The sequence below is a fragment of the Zeus faber genome, assembly GCF_960531495.2.
Source record: "Zeus faber genome assembly, chromosome: 2".
Lineage (NCBI taxonomy): Eukaryota > Metazoa > Chordata > Actinopteri > Zeiformes > Zeidae > Zeus > Zeus faber.
In genome coordinates this window covers 51,735,931-51,754,872 of record NC_137189.1, presented here as the reverse complement: position 1 = coordinate 51,754,872, position 18,942 = coordinate 51,735,931, and the positions used below count along the sequence as shown (strand labels likewise).

Here is an 18,942-nt window from a genome sequence, read left to right as displayed (position 1 = left end):
CAACACCGTGTCTCTAGATCAATTTGAATGTTTCTGTTGTTTCTGCAGATGAACATGGAATTATGGGATGGAGTCGAGCTGTGACTCGCAGCTCTGCAGGTCGCAGCTCGTAGAGGGAGAGAGAGAGAATATTTCTAGGGATCGTCACTCTCAAAAACAGATTTGGTTTCTGTCGTCCCTCCTTTTTAACTCCAGGTGAGAGGGGGAGGAGAGAGAGACGGGAGGAGAGAGAGACAGGGAGGAATGAGAGAGAGGGGGAGGGGCGAGAGAGCAGACATGTGGCAGACAGACAGGTAGCCTGTACAGTGTTCCAGGTTCCAGGACGCTCTGGGCAGAAGCATTCACCTGTCCCACCCCTCTCACCTGGACGGGAGGTGATACAGGTCAGTGTGTGTATGTGTGCAGCATTATGAGACAGACAGGTAGATGGACAGACAGACGTGTATGTACATACTGTGTGTGTGTTCCGTGTGTGTGTGTACTGTGTGTCTGTACTGTGTGTGTGTGTGTGTGTGTATGTACTGTGTGTGTGTACTTTGCATCTGTACTGTGTGTACATGTGTCTGTACTGTGTGTGTGTACTGTGTGTTTGGTGATGTCCTGTTTAGAGACTGAATCATTTCAATAACATTGTGTTGGATTAGAAGAACTATGTTTGAGTACTGTACTGTACTACACTGTGCTATACTGTACCACGCTATACAGTACTACACTGTACTATACTGTACTACAATGTGCTGTGCTACACTGTACTATACAGTACTACACTGTACTATACTGTTCTACACTATACAGTACCACACAGTACTGTACTACAATGTGCTGTGCTACACTGTACTATACAGTACAACACTGTACTATACTATACCACACTGTGCTGTACGACACTGTACTACACTACTACACTGCACTATACTACACTGTACTATACTGTACTACACTGCAGAGGGAGGGTAGAGAGGAGCTGCTCCTTGACTGAACCTTTATTATTGGGATATTATGGGATGTGGTGATAGGTACTGAGAGTCCAGCTCCAGCTGAGACGATCGTTAGTGACGAGCTAATGCGCCAACATGCTAATTAGGACAAAGCTTCCACTGAGAGCGATTTAAACCAAAACACAACCAAAACCTTGGCATTAAATAACCTCAAGTTAATAGCCTCACTGTTTCCAGTACAGACTGGTTGTACTGGGGGGCTCCCAGTAGCAGACTGGTTGTCTCTGGGGGCTCCCAATGTTCCCAGTAGCAGACTGGGAACACTGGGGGGCTCCCAGTGTTCCCAGTAGCAGACTGGTTGTACTGGGGGGGCTCCCAGTGTTCCCAGTAGCAGACTGGTTATACTGGGGGGCTCCCAGTAGCAGACTGGTTGGCCCTGGGGGCTCCCAGTGTTCCCAGTAGCAGACTGTTTGTACTGGGGGGCTCCCAGTGTTCCCAGTAGCAGACTGGTTGTACTGGGGGGCTCCCAGTGTTCCCAGTAGCAGACTGTTTGTACTGGGGGGCTCCCAGTGTTCCCAGTAGCAGACTGGTTGTACTGGCGGGCTCCCAGTGTTCCCAGTAGCAGACTGGTTGTACCGGGGGGCTCCCAGTGTTCCCAGTAGCAGACTGGTTGTACTGGGGGGGCTCCCAGTGTTCCCAGTACAGTCTCTCTGATGTGACAGGTTGTAATGGGAGTTAAAAGCTTCTCGTTCTCCTTCCCATCAGATGATTGACAGATTCTAAGATTCCGGGTCATCGTGCTCCATGTGCTTGGCCCTGCCCACCAGGCCACGCCCACTCTGCAAACAGAGCGGGCTCCTCTCTGCTCCCAGGCTCAGAGGCACTGCGTCGCTGCAGAGAGGAGAACCAGCAACCTGAGAGAGAGCGGTGGAGGTGAAGAGCCTGTCAGGTGAGAGCTTTCAGAAGCAGAGGATCTTAGGAGGGTGGAGCAGCTTCAGTTCTGATAGAGAAACCGACACAGAAGATGTTCCAGTAATGTTCTAATGACGGTGCAGATAACAGATGAGACATTTTGTGGAACCATGTTTTGTGTGCTGGTGCTGGTGCTGGGGAGCGGTGGAGTGCCTTGCTTCTGCCCCCACTCTGTGTCTTCTGCTGAAGGTTTGAATCCCGGACGTTCGCACCCGAGCAGCAAACGGAAGGAAACTGAAAGAATAGAAAAGTTTCTCAATGTTCTGTGAGTGAACACTGTGAAAACAGACGCATGAGAAATAAATACGAAAAAATGTTTTAATATTCAAACATTGAACCAATTCCTTCAAATATTGATGTGACTCGTCCTCATGACTCGGAGTCGGAGTCTGAGCCGACATGAACAACATGGAAGCAGTTGGATCTGGTCTGCTCTTACATAGAAATGGTGTGAAAACGTTTTAACCTATTGCTTGTTTTTAGGTATTATATATTTATAGCTATATATCCATAGATATATACTGTATATCGGTATATATTTATAGTATACTGTATGTTTATGAACATACAGTATGTATGTATTGATATACTGTATATTCGTTTATATTTATATACATACTGTATGTTTATAAACAGTATGTATGTATAGATATACTGTATATTTATAGGTATATATTTATAGATACACAGTATATTTATCAATATACAGTATATTTATAGGTATATATTTAGAGGGATTTATTTATGTATATATTTATAGGGATATATATTTATATGTATATATTTTAGGTATACATTTAGAGGGATACAGTATATTTATAGGTATGTATTTAAAGGTATAGAGTATTTTGATGGGTATATCTTTATTGGTGTATATTTATAGGTATATTTTTTTAGGTATATATTTTCAGATATACAGTATATGTATATGGTATATATTTTTAGGTATACATTTTTTAGGCATAAATGTATAGGTATATATTTTTAGGTATATATTTATGTATACACTATATAGGTATTTATTTATATATTTATAGGGATATATATTATAGCTATATATTTATAGGTATTTATTTATAGTTATATATTTTGAGATATATATTTATAGGTATATATTTATAGGTATACGGTGTCTTTAGAAGTATATATTTATAGGTATATATTTATAGGTATACGGTGTCTTTAGAAGTATATATTTATAGGTATATATTTAAAGGTATACAGTATTTTTATGGGTATATCTTTATTGGTGTATATTTATAGGTATATATATTTTTATGTATATATTTATAGGGATATATATTTATAGGTATATATTTTTATGTTTATATTTATAGGTATACAGTATGAGTATTTGGTTTATATAGGTATTTATTTATAGGTATATATTTACAGGTATATATTTCAAGGTTTATTTATAGATATTTATGTATATATTTTTAGGTATATATATTTATAGGTATACAGTATGAGTATTTGGTATATATTTTTAGGTATACATTTTTAGGTATAAATTTATATGTATATATTTATTGGTATATTTTTATAGGTATTTATTTATAGGTCTATATTTCAAGGTATATTTATAGGTATGTATTTATAGGTATACAGTAATTTTATGGCTATATATTTTTATAGGTATATATTTATAGGTATACAGTATATGTATTTGGTTTATATTTTTAGGTATATTTCTATAGGTATACATTTTTAGATGTATAGGTATTTATTTATAGGTAAATATTTCTATATATATATTTCTAGGTATATACTGTATATCTCGGAGCTCAGCTCTGTGCTGCAGGTTCTGTTGTTTGTTTTGCCTTGTTTGGTTTAGTGCTCTGTCTTCAAGCTGTTGTTTCAGGGAGGAGCTGAACCACTGACTGAACCACTGACTGGACCACTGACTGAATCACTGACTGAATCACTGACTGAACCACTGACTGAACCACTGACTGAACCACTGAACCACTGACTGAACCACTGACTGAATCACTGACTGAACCACTGACTGAACCACTGAATCACTGACTGAACCACTGACTGAACCACTGACTGAACCACTGACTGGACCACTGACTGAATCACTGACTGAACCACTGACTGAACCACTGAACCACTGACTGGACCACTGACTGAACCACTGACTGGACCACTGACTGAATCACTGACTGAATCACTGACTGAACCACTGACTGAACCACTGAACCACTGACTGGACCACTGACTGGACTACTGACTGAACCACTGACTGAACCACTGACTGGACCACTGACTGGACCACTGACTGAACCACTGAACCACTGACTGGACCACTGACTGGACCACTGACTGAACCACTGACTGGACCACTGACTGAACCACTGACTGGACCACTGAACCACTGACTGGATCACTGACTGGATCACTGACTGGACCACTGTCTGAACCACGGACTGAACCACTGAACCACTGACTGAACCACTGACTGAACCACTGAACCACTGACTGGACCACTGAACCACTGACTGGACCACTGACTGAACCACTGACTGGACCACTGACTGAACCACTGACTGAACCACTGGACCACTGACTGAACCACTGGACCACTGACTGGACCACTGAGTGAGTGAGTGACTGACTGAACCACTGACTGAACCACTGGACCACTGACTGAACCACTGACTGAACCACTGGACCACTGACTGGACCACTGAGTGAGTGAGTGACTGACTGAACCACTGACTGGACCACTGACTGAGTGAGTGACTGAGTGGACCACTGAACCACTGACTGAATTTCTGACTGAATTACTTACTGAACCACTGTTTGAGTGACTGACTGAGTGACTGTCTGAACAACTGACTGAAACACTGACTAACAACAGACTAAACCACTGACTGAATTACTGACTGGACCACTGAAACACTGACTAACAACTGACTGAACCACTGATTGAATTACTGACTGAAACACTCACTGAACCTCTGACTGAACAACTGACTGAGTGACTGACTAAACCACTGATTGAGTGACTGAACCAATGAACCACTGACTGAGCAACTAACTGCTCGAGTGACTGAACCAATTGCTGCATAACTGACTGAGTGACTGACTGAAATACTGAATGACTGACTGAACCACTGACTGAGCAACTGACTGAACAACTGAGTGAAGATGTGACTGAATGACTGACTGAACGACTAACTGAACAACTGACTGACTGAGTGATGACTGAACAGCTAAGTGAGTCACTGACTGACTGACTGTCTGAACGACTGACTGAAAGACAGACTGAGTGACTCAGCGACTGACTGAGTTTCTGATCGACTGAACCACTGAGCGACAGACTGAACGACTGACTGAACGCTGACTGAGCAACTGACTGAACGACTGACTGAGTTACCGAGTGGCTGACGAGGCGACTGACCGAGTGGCTGAGTGACTATCTGAACAACTGAATGACTGACTAAGCAACTGACTAAGGGACTGACTGACTGAACCACTGACTGAGTGAGTGACTGAACCACTCACTGAGCGATGGACGGACTGACTGACTGAACAACTGACTGAAACATGGACTGAACAACTGGTTGAGTGACTGACTGAGCCACTGACTGGACCACTGACTAAGCGACTCAGTGAACCACTGACTAAGCGACTACCTGAGTGACTGACAACCTCTGACTGAACAACTGACTTAACCACTGACTGAACCACAGACTGAGCCACTGACGGAGCAATGGACTGACTCACTGAGTGACTGTCTGAACAAGAGAGTGAACAAGTGACTGACTGACTGAACCACTGACTGAAATATGGACTGAACAACTGGTTGAGTGACTGACTGAGCCACTGACTGGACCACTGACTAAGCGACTCACTGAACCACTGACTGAACCACTGACTAAGCGACTACCTGAGTGACTGACAACCACCGACTGAACAACTGACAGTAACTGACTGAACAACTGACTTAACCACTGACTGAACAACTGACCTAACCACTGACTAAGCAACTACCAGAGTGACTGACAATCACTGTCTGAACAACTGACCTAACCACTGACTAAGCGACTACCTGAGTGACTGACAACCACTAACTGAACAACTGACTTAACCACTGACTGAACCACAGACTGAGCCACTGACGGAGCGATGTACTGACTCACTGAGTGACTGTCTGAACAAGAGACTGAGCGACTGACTGAAATATAGACTGAACAACTGGTTGAGTGACTGGACGTGCCGCTGGACGTGTACATGTGGTTGTGGTGACGTACATTCAATTGACAGAGGTGACGACAGATGTTGCAGCTTGAGAAGCCTGATGGTCTGAGGGTAAAAAGTGTTGGTGAGGCTGGTCGTCCGCTAACGTTCGGCAGCCTGAGCAGTCAGCAGCCTGAACAGTCAGCAGCCTGAACAGTCAGCAGCCTGAACAGTCAGCAGCCTCAACAGTCAACAGCCTGAACAGTCAGCAGCCTGAACAGTCAGCAGCCTGAACAGTCAGCAGCCTCAACAGTCAACAGCCTGAACAGTCAGCAGCCTGAACAGTCAGCAGCCTGAACAGTCAGCAGCCTGAGCAGTCAGCAGCCTGAACAGTCAGCAGCCTGAACAGTCAGCAGCCTGAACAGTCAGCAGCCTGAACAGTCAGCAGCCTGGGTGGCTGTCGTCCTTTGTGACTTTCCTGAGGCGTTGCGCGGTAGATGCCTTGCTCGGAGGGGAGGCGGCGGCCGATGATGCGCTCCGCCGTCTGGAGCTCGGCGGCGGAGCAGCCGCCGTACCAGGCGGTGATGCGGCCGGTAAGAATGCCCTTGGTGGTGTATCGGTAGAAGCTGGTGAGAGTCCTGACAGACATGCCAAACTTCTTGAGTCTCCTCAGGAAGAACAGGCGCTTTTGGGCAGTTTTTATTGCCGCGTCCGGTTGCCTGGACCAGGAAAGGTCATGAGAGAATCGTTTGATTCTATTGGCTGCTGGAGGAAAGGGGTGGGGTTTCTGTGCTGCTCGTTCCAGATGGTAGCTGGCCTCCAGCCTGGGAAGCTGAGCAGCAGCCAAGCCTGGAGGAGATGAGTGGCTCTCCAGGTTCTAAGTTCCTGAATAGTTGGCTTCTCATTTCCCGCCGCCAGCCTCTCACTGACCAGTGCCGGCTTCATTGGCCAGATCAGTCGCTGGCTTCAGCAAGGATAGAGCCTCCGCCCACTTCTCAGTAGGGTTCATTTTGTCCCTTACCCTGCGCCGTACAGTAGCTATAAACACCCTGTATAACCTATGTAACCTATAACAGCTGACTGAGCTGAATGGGTGGTGTTATCTGATGTTGTATAATATTCAATGGTATTCCCTGTTGTATCATGCTGTAGGATGCAGCTGGATTCTGTAGGATGCAGCTGGATGCTGTAGGATGCAGTTGGATGCCGTACGGTGCAGTTGGATGATGTAGGAGGCAGTTGGATGATGTAGGAGGCAGTTGGATGATGTAGGCTGCTGTTAGATGCAGTCGGGTGCTTTACATTTACATTTACATTTAGTCATTTAGCAGACGCTTTTATCCAAAGCGACTTACAAGGGAGAATAACATTCAGCTACATTGCGACAGAGACTAGTGTAACAACAACATTGGTGTAACAATAAATACTGCAAGGTGGTGCTAAGTAATTGTAGATTAGGACAGGAGGTACTCACTGAAGAGCTGGGTCTTCAGGTGCTTCTTAAAGACAGAGAGGGAGGTCCCCGCTCTGGTCATTTTTGGCAGCTCGTTCCACCAACGTGGAACTACAAATGAGAATAGCCTGGATTGCCGTGGCTGTATGGCCGGCAGAGCCAGGCCACGCTCATTTGACGAGCGCAGCATCCGGGGGGCAACTTACAAGAGCATTTAAGTAGGCGGGAGCATTCCCAACAATCACTCTGTAGGCCAGCATAAGAGACTTGAACTTGATGCGGGCGGCTACAGGTAACCAGTGGACCTCGATGAGCAGCGGAGTGACATGTGCCCTCTTTGGCTGGTTGAACACCAGTCGCGCCGCCGCATTCTGTATCATCTGAAGTGGCTTCACCGCACAGGCCGGCAAGCCTGTTAAGAGGGCATTGCAGTAGTCGAGACGGGACATCACCAAGGTTTGTACCAGCAGTTGAGTGGCATATTGGGTCAGGTACGGCCTGACTTTTTCGATGTTGAGTAGTGCGAAGCGGCAGGACCGGGAGACGGCGGCAACATGGTCCGAGAATGTCAGTTGGTCATCAATAATGACACCAAGATTCCTTGCAGCCTTGGTAGGAACAAGAGATAGAGAGTCGATTTTAATATCAATGTTGTGATAAATACCTTGTTTGGCCGGGAAGACCAGCAGTTCCGTTTTCGCCAGATTTAGTTGAAGATGATAATCCTTCATCCATGTGGATATGTCAGTGAGACAATCCGAGATCCACGTCGAGACAGTAGGGTCGTCGGGCGGGAAGGACAGATAGAGTTGAGTATCATCCGCATAGCAGTGATATGAAAAGCCATGTGAGCGGATGATCGGGCCCAGTGAGGTGGTGTATATGGCAAAGAGGAGGGGTCCTAGCACCGAGCCTTGGGGCCCCCCTGTGGTGAGGTGGTGAGGCACAGACAGCGGCCTCGCCATGTCACACTGAACGAGCGCCCAGTAAGGTAAGATTCGAACCAGGAAAGTGCACTGCCCGTTATGCCCATACTTGAGAGTATGGACAGGAGTATGCAATGATTGACAGTGTCAAAAGCAGCTGATAAGTCTAGCAGAATGAGGACCGAGGATTTGGCAGCAGCTCTAGCAGTTTTTAAGGCCTCTGTCACAGACAACAGGGCTGTTTCAGTGGAGTGACCACTTTTAAAGCCAGATTGAAGTGTATCAAGAAGGTTGTTTCTTGACAGGTACTCTGTAACCTGTCTAGAGACCGCCCTCTCTAAGGTTTTGGAAAGGAATGGGAGGAGAGAGACCGGCCGATAGTTTCCTACTTGATTGGGATCGAGTGAAGGTTTTTTGAGCAGCGGTGCGACCCGAGCCGCTTTGAAAGCGGAAGGGAAAGTGCCAGAAGTTAGGGAAGAATTAATCACATGTGTGATTGCCGGGGTGATAGTCGGTGATATGGCTTGAAGGAGGTTGGATGGGATCGGATCTAGCGGACAGGTAGTAGGACGGCTACATGTTAGTAGTTTAGATACCTCACTTTCAGCGAGGGGGGTGAAACCAGGGAACGATGAGCCTAGGGCTGGAGAAGACAGGTTGTGAGTAAGTTGTTTAGTGAATTGGCTGCTGATGGCTGCCACTTTTTTAGTAAAAAAGGAGGCAAGGCAGTCAGCAGTGAGGTTTGTAGCTGGGGGAGGTGGTGGAGGGTAAAGCAGAGACTTGAAGGTGGCGAATAACTTACGTGTGTCTGTGGCACCGTTGATCCTATCGTTGAAGAAGGCCTTCTTGGCAGCAGTGATGCTGGAAGAGAAGGAGGACAGCAGTGTCTGGTAGCTTGCAAGATCCTCAGTTGTTTTGGATTTGTGCCATTTCCTCTCGGCTGCTCTGAGGTCGGTGCGCGTTGTCCGGAGGGTGTCAGTCAGCCAAGGGTGCGACTGGGTTGAACGAGCAGGTCTGGTGGATAGTGGACACAGGCTCCAGACATGAGCTCAAGGTGGAGCAGAGGGAGTCAGTGGCATCATTAACCTGCAGAGAGGAGAAAGTGCCGTGGGGTGGAAGAGAAGAGGAGAGCACAGAGGGGAAGTGGGTGGGAGACAAGTTGCGGAGATTGCTGCGGATAGTAACCATGGGTGGGGAGGTGGGGGGTTGTTTTGGTAGCTGGACATTGAAGTGGATGAAGAAGTGGTCAGAGAGATGAAGAGGAGTGACCCATAGGTTGTCGGTGGTACAGCTCCGAGCAAGAATGAGATCAAGCTCTTTGCCAGCCTTGTGAGTCGGTGGAGTCGGGATCTGTCTTAGGTCGAACGAGCGAACCAAAGACAGGAAGTCAGCCGAGCTCGCACTGTCCAAGTGGATGTTCATGTCTCCGAGGACGAGCATGGGACACACATGCTCAGGGATTGATGACAGCAGGGTGTCAAGCTCATGGAGGAAGTCACCTAGTTGTCCTGGTGGACGGTAGATGACGACCACATAGGCTTTTACCGGAGCAGTCACCAAGACGGCGTGATATTCAAAGGAGGCAAAGTTGTTTAAAGGCAGCAGTGGATTAAATTTCCATGTGTTGGAAATTAGCAGGCCAGTCCCACCACCACAGCCAGATGGTCTGGATGTGTGGGAGAATAAGTAGTTAGTGGAGAGTGCAGCCGGGGTTGCGCTATCTTCCGGTTTAATCCATGTCTCAGTGAGAGCAAGGAGCTCTAAGGAGAGTTGGTTGGCATGACCAGAAATGAAGTCGGCCTTGTTAACTGCAGATCGACAATTCCACAAGCCAACAGAGAAGGAGGTCTTTGCAGAAGATGTTTGCTGCAGGGACCTGAGGTTACCCGGATTGCATCGGCGTATGGTATAACGAGGCTTTCTGGGTGACCTTGAAGTTGTAGGGATGCGGTAGTAGCACATTTTGTATGGAGTGAGAGAAAGAAGGCAGGTTTGCCTTGTTCGGTGTCCTTGCTTCGGTTGACGTGCAGAGGTAGACGTGCGTCTTTACACAGAGCGACTACAAATGGGCCAATGCTTGAAGCTAACGCTTCAAGGGCAGGACCATAAATAGGTGATAGAATACAGCTGCTCGTGTGATTAGGGTTGCACCTGGCTAAGAGCACGCCCACATAAGAGAGGACTTACCTGAATAGGGGGTGTGTCTGGAACACAAGCTTGTTGGCAGATCAGCAAATAGCAGTGAAATGTACAGAGTCAATCCAGTAGTCCAAGTTGCAATATTACAATACGAGCAGTGATACACTACACAGCAACCTCAGCACTAGAGCTCGACTGCTGTAGGACAATATTGGATGCTGTAGGATGCAACTGGATGCTGCATGTTGCTGTAGGATATCAGTGGGTGGTTTAGGATGCAGATGGATGCTGTTGGATGTTTTTGGGTGCTGTACATTACATTACATTACATTACATTACATTTAGTCATTTGGCAGACGCTTTTATCCAAAGCGACTTACAAGGGAGAATAACATTCAGCTACATTGCGACAGAGATTAGTGTAACAACAACATTGGTGTAACAATAAATACTGCAAGGTGGTGCAAAGTAATTGTAGATTAGGACAGAAGGTACTCACTGAAGAGCTGGGTCTTCAGGTGCTTCTTAAAGACAGAGAGGGAGGTCCCCGCTCTGGTCATTTTTGGCAGCTCGTTCCACCAACGTGGAACTACAAATGAGAATAGCCTGGATTGCCGTGGCTGTATGGCCGGCAGAGCCAGGCGACGCTCATTTGACGAGCGCAGCATCCGGGGGGCAACATGTGCTCTTACAAGAGCATTTAAGTAGGCGGGAGCATTCCCAACAATCACTCTGTAGGCCAGCATAAGAGACTTGAACTTGATGCGGGCGGCTACAGGTAACCAGTGGAGCTCGATGAGCAGTGGAGTGACATGTGCCCTCTTTGGCTGGTTGAACACCAGTCGCGCCGCCGCATTCTGTATCATCTGAAGTGGCTTCACCGCACAGGCCTCAAGCCTGTTAAGAGGGCGTTGCAGTAGTCGAGACGGGACATCACCAAGGTTTGTACCAGCAGTTGAGTGGCATATTGGGTCAGGTACGGCCTGACTTTTTGGATGTTGAGTAGTGCGAAGCGGCAGGACCGGGAGACGGCGGCAACATGGTCCGAGAATGTCAGTTGGTCATCAATAATGACACCAAGATTCCTTGCAGCCGTGGTAGGAACAAGAGATAGAGAGTCGATTTTAATATCAATGTTGTGATAAATACCTTGTTTGGCCGGGAAGACCAGCAGTTCCGTTGTAGAATGCCCTTGTATGCTGTAGGATTCTGTATGGTGCAGTTGGGTGGTGTAAGGTGGGGTCGGATGCGCAGGGGTGTGGTTGGATGCTGTAGGGTGTGGCTGGATGCTGTTGGATGTTGTAGGGTGTGGTTGGATGTTGTTAGGTGTGGTTGGATCCTGCAGATTGTGGTTGGATGTTGTAGGGTGTGGTTGCATGTTGTGAGGTGTGGTCGGATGTTGTAGGGTGTGGTTGGATGTTGTGGGGTGTGGTTGGATGTTGTAGGGTGTGGTTGGATGCTGTACGGTGTGGTTGGATGCTGAAGGAGGGATGCAGACGGTGCTGGAGGGTGGAGTTCGCCCCTCACCTGTTGTTTGACTTGTTTATGTTTGTGTCTGTAAGGAGGAGTCACATGACTCCTGCAGGAGGAGTCACGTGACTCCTGCAGGAGGAGTCATGTGACTCCTGCAGGAGGAGTCACGTGACTCGGAACCTTGATAAACAGCCTGAACAGGAAGTTGTGACACTTCTCTGCAGGAGTCTCGCTGGGTGTGAGTGTTTCTTGTGTGTGTGTGTGTGAGAGTGACGGCCCATCATGGCGGCTACTTCCTGTGACAGTGGTTCTACTTCCTGTCTCCAGGCGCTCCCCCTGTGGCACTGCCTGGCCATGTTCCGCCGCCGGAAGGAGCCTCGGCGGCCGGAGATCTCGGTGCCGCGGGACTTCCAGCACCGTGTGCACACGTGGTTCGATGCCACCAGGGGCTGCTACGTGGGGCTGCCTCCCCAGTGGCAGAGCGTCATCGACACCCTGAAGAGGCCACGCCCCCTGGTGGACCCCTCCAGCATCACCCAGGTGGAGCTGGGACCCAAGAAGGTGAGACCCCAGCCGCAGTGCCCCTGAGCCCGGCAACACCGTGACATGAATCCCCTCGTAACGCTTTGTGTTGTTATTATGAAGATTATGTTGAACGTTGTCTGAAACCCGACTGATCTAGTACCTGAAGGTGTCTGTCTGAGGCAGGGCTGTTGCCCGAGGGCACCACGGCAGGACGGCGTGTGTGGGAATCTAGGGTTGAACGGTGCGTGTGGATGTGTAGTGGAATCTGTTCTGCAAAGATAAATAAAACCAAATATAAATAAAACCTGTGTGTGTGTGTGTGTGTGTGTGTGTGTGTGTATATTCATGTTTCATTCTTTTCTCTCAGGTTTGTCAAGTTTAATATGAGATTTGTGTCTCCTTGTGTTTTAATTGTTTAAATCGTTCTCTGTGTTGCTTGTGTTGTCTCAGACCATCGTCCGTGGCAGCTTCATCGGTCATGGTGACTACATCTCCCACGTCATCGCGGAGATGACTCGGCTGTCGGTGACCAGCTCCAACTCCCTGCGCCGGAGCAGCCCTTCGGCACGGAAACGGGCCAGGTCCATGGGCCGCCTGGGGGAGGTGCTGGAGGGAGAGTCCTACCAGTACCTGGAGCTCCAGCAGGACAACCAAAAGAACCCGCACAGCACCACCTACTGGCAGGACCGGATCCGACAGTTTCACAGTGAGAGCGGGAGCCCGAGGCTTTCTGGGGCAAGGAGCAGCCGCACGGCGCCTCTCCGCGCCAAGTCCTCCTACGAGGTGGAGTCCTCGCCGGGGGAAGCCCGGACCCCCGCCGGACCCCTGACCACCACCGCCCCTGGTCCCCAAAGAACCGTGAGCCTGAAGGCCCATTACGCCCGCAGCGAGGGGCCCGGGCAGGCGGGCCGACCGACCCTGGAGACCAGCGCCAGCACGAGGGTGAAACCTGCGGCCGACGTTCTCCCAGACCTGCTTTCCTGCTCCAGGGACGGAGCCAGAAGACCCCGCTCGTCCTACGATCTGAAGGTAGGACGGACCCCGCCCCTCATTACTCAAAACACATTACTACTCCTGAGTTATCAGAATGCAGTAAACAAAACACACCTGGAGCTTGGAAGGCCGTGAAAATGTCGGCCGTGAAGCCGTTGCAGCAGGAGGGCGCGGCGCCTGGCAGGCGTCCAGATCCACAGATCAGGTTCCTCTGACAGTTTGCAGCTCAGCTCCTGTTGCAGTGTTTTGTTGGGAATGTGACGTAACCTGAAAGAACATGTTTCAACGTCTCCAACGACCTTCTTCTATTGAGGTGAGTGACAGGAAGCTGCAGCCACCGACCCTAACCATGACCTCCTCCTTCCCCCGACCTCCAGCTGAGCCCCTCCAGCCCGTCTCCGCTGCCTCCGCCCAAAGGTACCAGCAGTCCCATCTCCGGCCGCGGCCCCACCCACCGCCAGCTCCGCCCATCCTCCGCCTTCACCGCCCATCTGGGACAGGTAGTCGCCTCCCAGCCACGCCCCGACCCCCCGGGATCCTCAGCCCCGCCCCCCGTCGTGCCCTGTCCCTCCCTCGGACCGTCGGCGCCCCCCGGAACGGGGCCCGAGCCCGAGGGCCCCAAGGTGACGCACGAGCAGTTCAGAGCGGCGCTGCAGATGGTGGTGGACCAGGGAGACCCCCGCACCACCCTGGAGAACTTTGTGAAGATCGGCGAGGGCTCGACGGGCGTGGTCTGCATCGCCCGCGAGCGGCTGACCGGACGCCAGGTGGCGGTGAAGATGATGGACCTACGGAAACAACAGCGAAGAGAGCTGCTCTTCAATGAGGTACTGTGCTACTACGCTCATACTATAGTACTATGTTAGCACTGTGGTGCTATGTCAGTACTGTGGTGCTACTGTGGTATTATGTTAGTACTGTAGTACTATGTTAGTACTGTAGTACTACTGTGGTACTAGGGTCTCGCTGTGTTTCTCCAGGTGGTGATCATGAGGGATTACCGCCACCAGAATGTGGTGGAGATGTTCCGCAGTGCCCTGGTGGAGGAGGAGCTGTGGGTCATCATGGAGTACCTGCAGGGTGGTGCTCTCACCAACATCGTCAGTGAAAGCAGGTGGGTCCCGGAACCACGCGTCAGTTGGAGGGAGCTGACGGAGGCGGCGTCAGCACCACACTGACCCGCACTGTGTCCTGCAGGCTGACGGAACAGCAGAACGCCACCGTGTGTGAGTCGGTTCTGCAGGCGTTGAACTACCTGCACCGTCAGGGAGTCATCCACCGAGACATCAAGAGCGACTCCATCCTCCTGACGGTGGACGGGAGGGTAACTGCACCCAACACACACACACACACACACACACACACACACACACACACACACACACACACACACACACACACACACACACACACACACACACACGTAAGAGATAACATGTAATAACCTCCTCCCTCACCTGTGCAGGTGAAGCTGTCAGACTTCGGCTTCTGCGCTCAGATCAGCATTGAGGTTCCTAAGAGGAAGTCTCTGGTGGGGACGCCGTACTGGATGGCGCCCGAGGTCGTGGCCAAGACTCCGTATGGGACGGAGGTAACCATGACAACAGCGTGGTCTTCCTGTCCTCCATCTATGGATCTGTCATCCCTCCGTCACTGTACCGCACCTGCCTCCAGGTGGACGTGTGGTCGCTGGGCATCATGGTGGTGGAGATGATCGATGGAGAACCTCCGTACTTCAGCGACACTCCAGTCACAGCCATGAAGAAAGTGAGAGACCAGCCTGCACCCAGCGCCACGCACAAGGTACACACACACACACACACACACATATACCTATATACACATATACATGTATATATACCCATATACATACATACATACATACATACATATATACATATACACAAACATACATATACATACATACATATACACAGTGGATACTAATGAGTCAGTGTCATGTTGACGTCGTCATCGTTTGGTTTAATTCTAATGTTGATGAATGAACAAACCTCCCAATGACAACAACAAAACCTCTAAATGCACCGTTGACAACAGAGTTTCAAAACATGTTATCGCTTGTAAAGAAGTGAAAATGGTCATTTGTTGCATGTGCAGCATCAGGTCATATTTACTGACATCAAAAGCTGTTTCAACAAAAACATCTGAACAGACCAAGTTTCATGTGACACAGGAGCCTTCTTTCATACCACGTCACTGCTCCACCCTCCACTGAACTTCAACTTTCTGGAGAGTTTCTTTGCAGGACGTCAGAACAGCCTCCCAGAGCTGCCTCCACCCTCATAGATCTTTTGCTGGAGGATGCTCCAAAGGTTCTTGATAGGGTGGAGGTCAGGGGAGGGTGGGGGCCACACCATGAGTTTCTCTCCTTTTATGCCCATAGCAGCCAATGACACAGAGGTATTCTTTGTAGCATGAGGAGGGGGGGGGGGGGGGGCAATAGTAGCTTTATGCACAACTTCAAGCCTCTGGAGGATCCTACACCTTGAGGTTGGCTGGACTCCAGAGGCACCAGCAGCTTCAAATACCTTTTTTGCTGCTTTGTAACAGCATTTTAGCAGCTGCTCTCTTCATCCCATGAACTTGTGGCAGGAACCTTCCTCATTCTGCCTTTATCTGCACCAAGCCCTCTGTGCTCTCAATCAGCCACAAATCTCCTCATAGTACGATGATCATGCTTAAGTTTTCGTGAAATATCTCATGTTTTCATACCTCGTCCAAGGCATTGCACAATTTGAGGCTTTTCGGCAGCAGAGATCCTTTTTCTTTCCTATATTGTTGAAACCTGTGGCTGCTTAATAATGTGGAACGTCCTTCTTAAGTAGTTTTCCTTTAATTGGGCTCAGTTGGAAAACTAATTATCACAGGTGTCTGATTGATTCCAGTTTTCCAAAGAGCCCTGAGACACAAAACCATCCATGAGTTGAACTGAAAAACAAAACATTTAATGTTTAGGACACTTCAATGCAATTTGCATAATAATTTGGAACGCGGTGTGTGTGTGTGTGTGTGTGTGCGTGTGCGTGTGCGTGTGTGTGTGTATATATATATATATATTTGTATGTATATATATATTTGTATGTATGTATGTATGTATGTATATATATGGATATATGTATATATGTATGTATGTATGTATGTATGTATGTATGTATGTATGTGTGTATATATATATATATATATATATACACACACATACACACTGCACACCATTGGTTGTGTATTAAGTGTCTAAAGAGTTTTCAAGTAAAAACACGATGGCGGCCCTGGTGGCGGCCATCTTGCTGGTGGTATGGATGGGAGATGGGGCAGCGTTTCCATGGTGATCGGATGCCCACTGACCCCCCCTCCCCCCAGGTCTCCCCCGTCCTGCAGCACTTCCTGTCCTGCATGTTGACCCGCGATGTGCAGCGCCGCTCCAGCGCCCTGGCCCTCCTGCAGCATCCCTTCCTGCTGCAGGCCGACGCCCCCAGCTGCCTGGTGCCGCTGGTACAGCAGCACCGCAAGCGCATGTCGCTGTGCTGAGCAGTGAGTCTGTCTCTGTCTGTCTGTCTGTCTGTCTGTCTGTCTGTCTGTCTCAACTTCCTGCAGCGAGAGATCCTGAACTGTAAAAAAAATACAATTTAATATTTGCATCGTAATGTTTTTGACGTCATTTCATATTTTCATGTACTTTCATTTCCTGGAGGCCCTGCCCCCTGATGGGGATTCAATGCAATTCCATCCCATAATGATAATAACTGTTTAATGTGTGATTGAACCATGCAACGTCAATCAATGAATATTTCAAATTTTTCTCATCTCAAAGAACGGAGCAGAAGAGCCAATCGCAGCCCAAGGAAATGTGAAGCCCCACCCACTCATGAATATTCATGAGCACCACAACAGGCCAATCAAAAACCTGTATCCTCTGACACCAGCATGCAGGTCAAAGGTCAAACTGAACTCTGGGGAATCCACAGCTTCTGGAAAGAAAGATTTTTTTTCCTGAAATGGTTTAAAACTTTGTGCATGAATGATGTCATTTCTAATGTTTGTGGTTGGAATCCGGGCAGAGCGGGGGCTGCAGAGCGGGGGCTGCAGAGCGGGGGCTGCAGAGCGGGGGCTGCAGAGCGGGGGCTGCAGGGCGGGGGCTGCAGGGCGGGGGCTGCAGGGCGGGGGCTGCAGAGCGGGGGCTGCAGGGCGGGGGCTGCAGGGCGGGGGCTGCAGAGCGGGGGCTGCAGAGCGGGGGCTGCAGGGCGGGGGCTGCAGGGCGGGGGCTGCAGGGCGGGGGCTGCAGGGCGGGGGCTGCAGGGCGGGGGCTGGTCCCCTGTTTGAACTGAAATGTTAAATAATTGCATTTGAACTTTGACCTCAAGCGACTCCAGGTGCATGTGGAGCAGTTTGGCTTTGCACGTCTTGGTTCCATCTTTATTAAATAGAATTATTTTTATGGAGGAAGAGGATTTCTCACCTGGTTCTGTTGAATTAAACAATGGATGTGCTGTATGTAAATAAAACATTTTCATTCTTTTCAGTTTTTTTCCAGTTAAATGTCTCCAAACAGGACACGACAGTAAAATATACATTTATACAAATACATGGAAAACATAAACATTGGACGTGTGTGTGTGACTTGTCCAAGTTGCTTGTGATGTATTAGGTCAGTATTACATCGTAGCCTTGAAGAAGACACTTAACCCCTCATTGCTCCTGATGGCTGCGCCCGTCGCTGTTTGAATGATTGTAAGTTGCTTTGGCTAAAAGCGTCTGATCAATGTAATGTAATGTAATGTAATGTAATGTAATGTAAAGCCTCCAAGCAGCAGAAAAGGCCCCGAAACCACCTCTGAGTCCCTCAGCCGTACAGACCCCCCGGGGCCCCGAGAGAAGCCTGGAGCCCGCGGAGCATAACCCAGTTCCAGAGAGCGGGAGGAGGCCCTGCACCCCTGACACGGAGCCAAACAACCCACCCCCACCTGCAGGCACAAGACGCAGCTGCAGGTGTAGAACCACGGGCCCAGAGCCAGGTCCCACGCCGCCAGACCCACACCCCACCAGAACTTCTTGGCCCCCACGGCCCCCACGCCACGGGGACTGTTGCTTTATATAAAAGTGAATCAGTCTGACCTGAAGCGTTGGAACCATCGTCACTTGGTTCCATCTTCTGCCTCAAACAGAACAAAGTTTACCCTACATCACCTGACTCCACTCCTCCAGGTGCGTCCACACACCTGTCCTGCTGAGCAAACACAGCTCTAGAAATAATAACGATAGAAATACAATGACAGATATAGACAAATACAACCCAGAAAACAGAAAGAGTCAAAAA

At 49.0% G+C, this 18,942-nt stretch overlaps 1 protein-coding gene across 1 annotated transcript; it reads left to right on the top strand.

Annotated features, from left to right (window-relative positions):
* Positions 1-292: 292 nt before the first annotated feature.
* Positions 293-17,687, top strand: LOC307244251 (serine/threonine-protein kinase PAK 6-like). The gene is made up of 11 exons (XM_080019378.1): positions 293-383; positions 1,704-1,887; positions 12,420-12,653; positions 13,068-13,646; positions 13,988-14,437; positions 14,591-14,724; positions 14,808-14,934; positions 15,076-15,201; positions 15,285-15,413; positions 16,989-17,159; positions 17,440-17,687. The coding sequence occupies exons 3-10, from the start codon at positions 12,447-12,449 to the stop codon at positions 17,154-17,156; spliced, it is 1,920 nt and encodes a 639-aa protein (XP_079875504.1). The 5' UTR covers positions 293-383; positions 1,704-1,887; positions 12,420-12,446; the 3' UTR covers positions 17,157-17,159; positions 17,440-17,687.
* Positions 17,688-18,942: the final 1,255 nt, after the last annotated feature.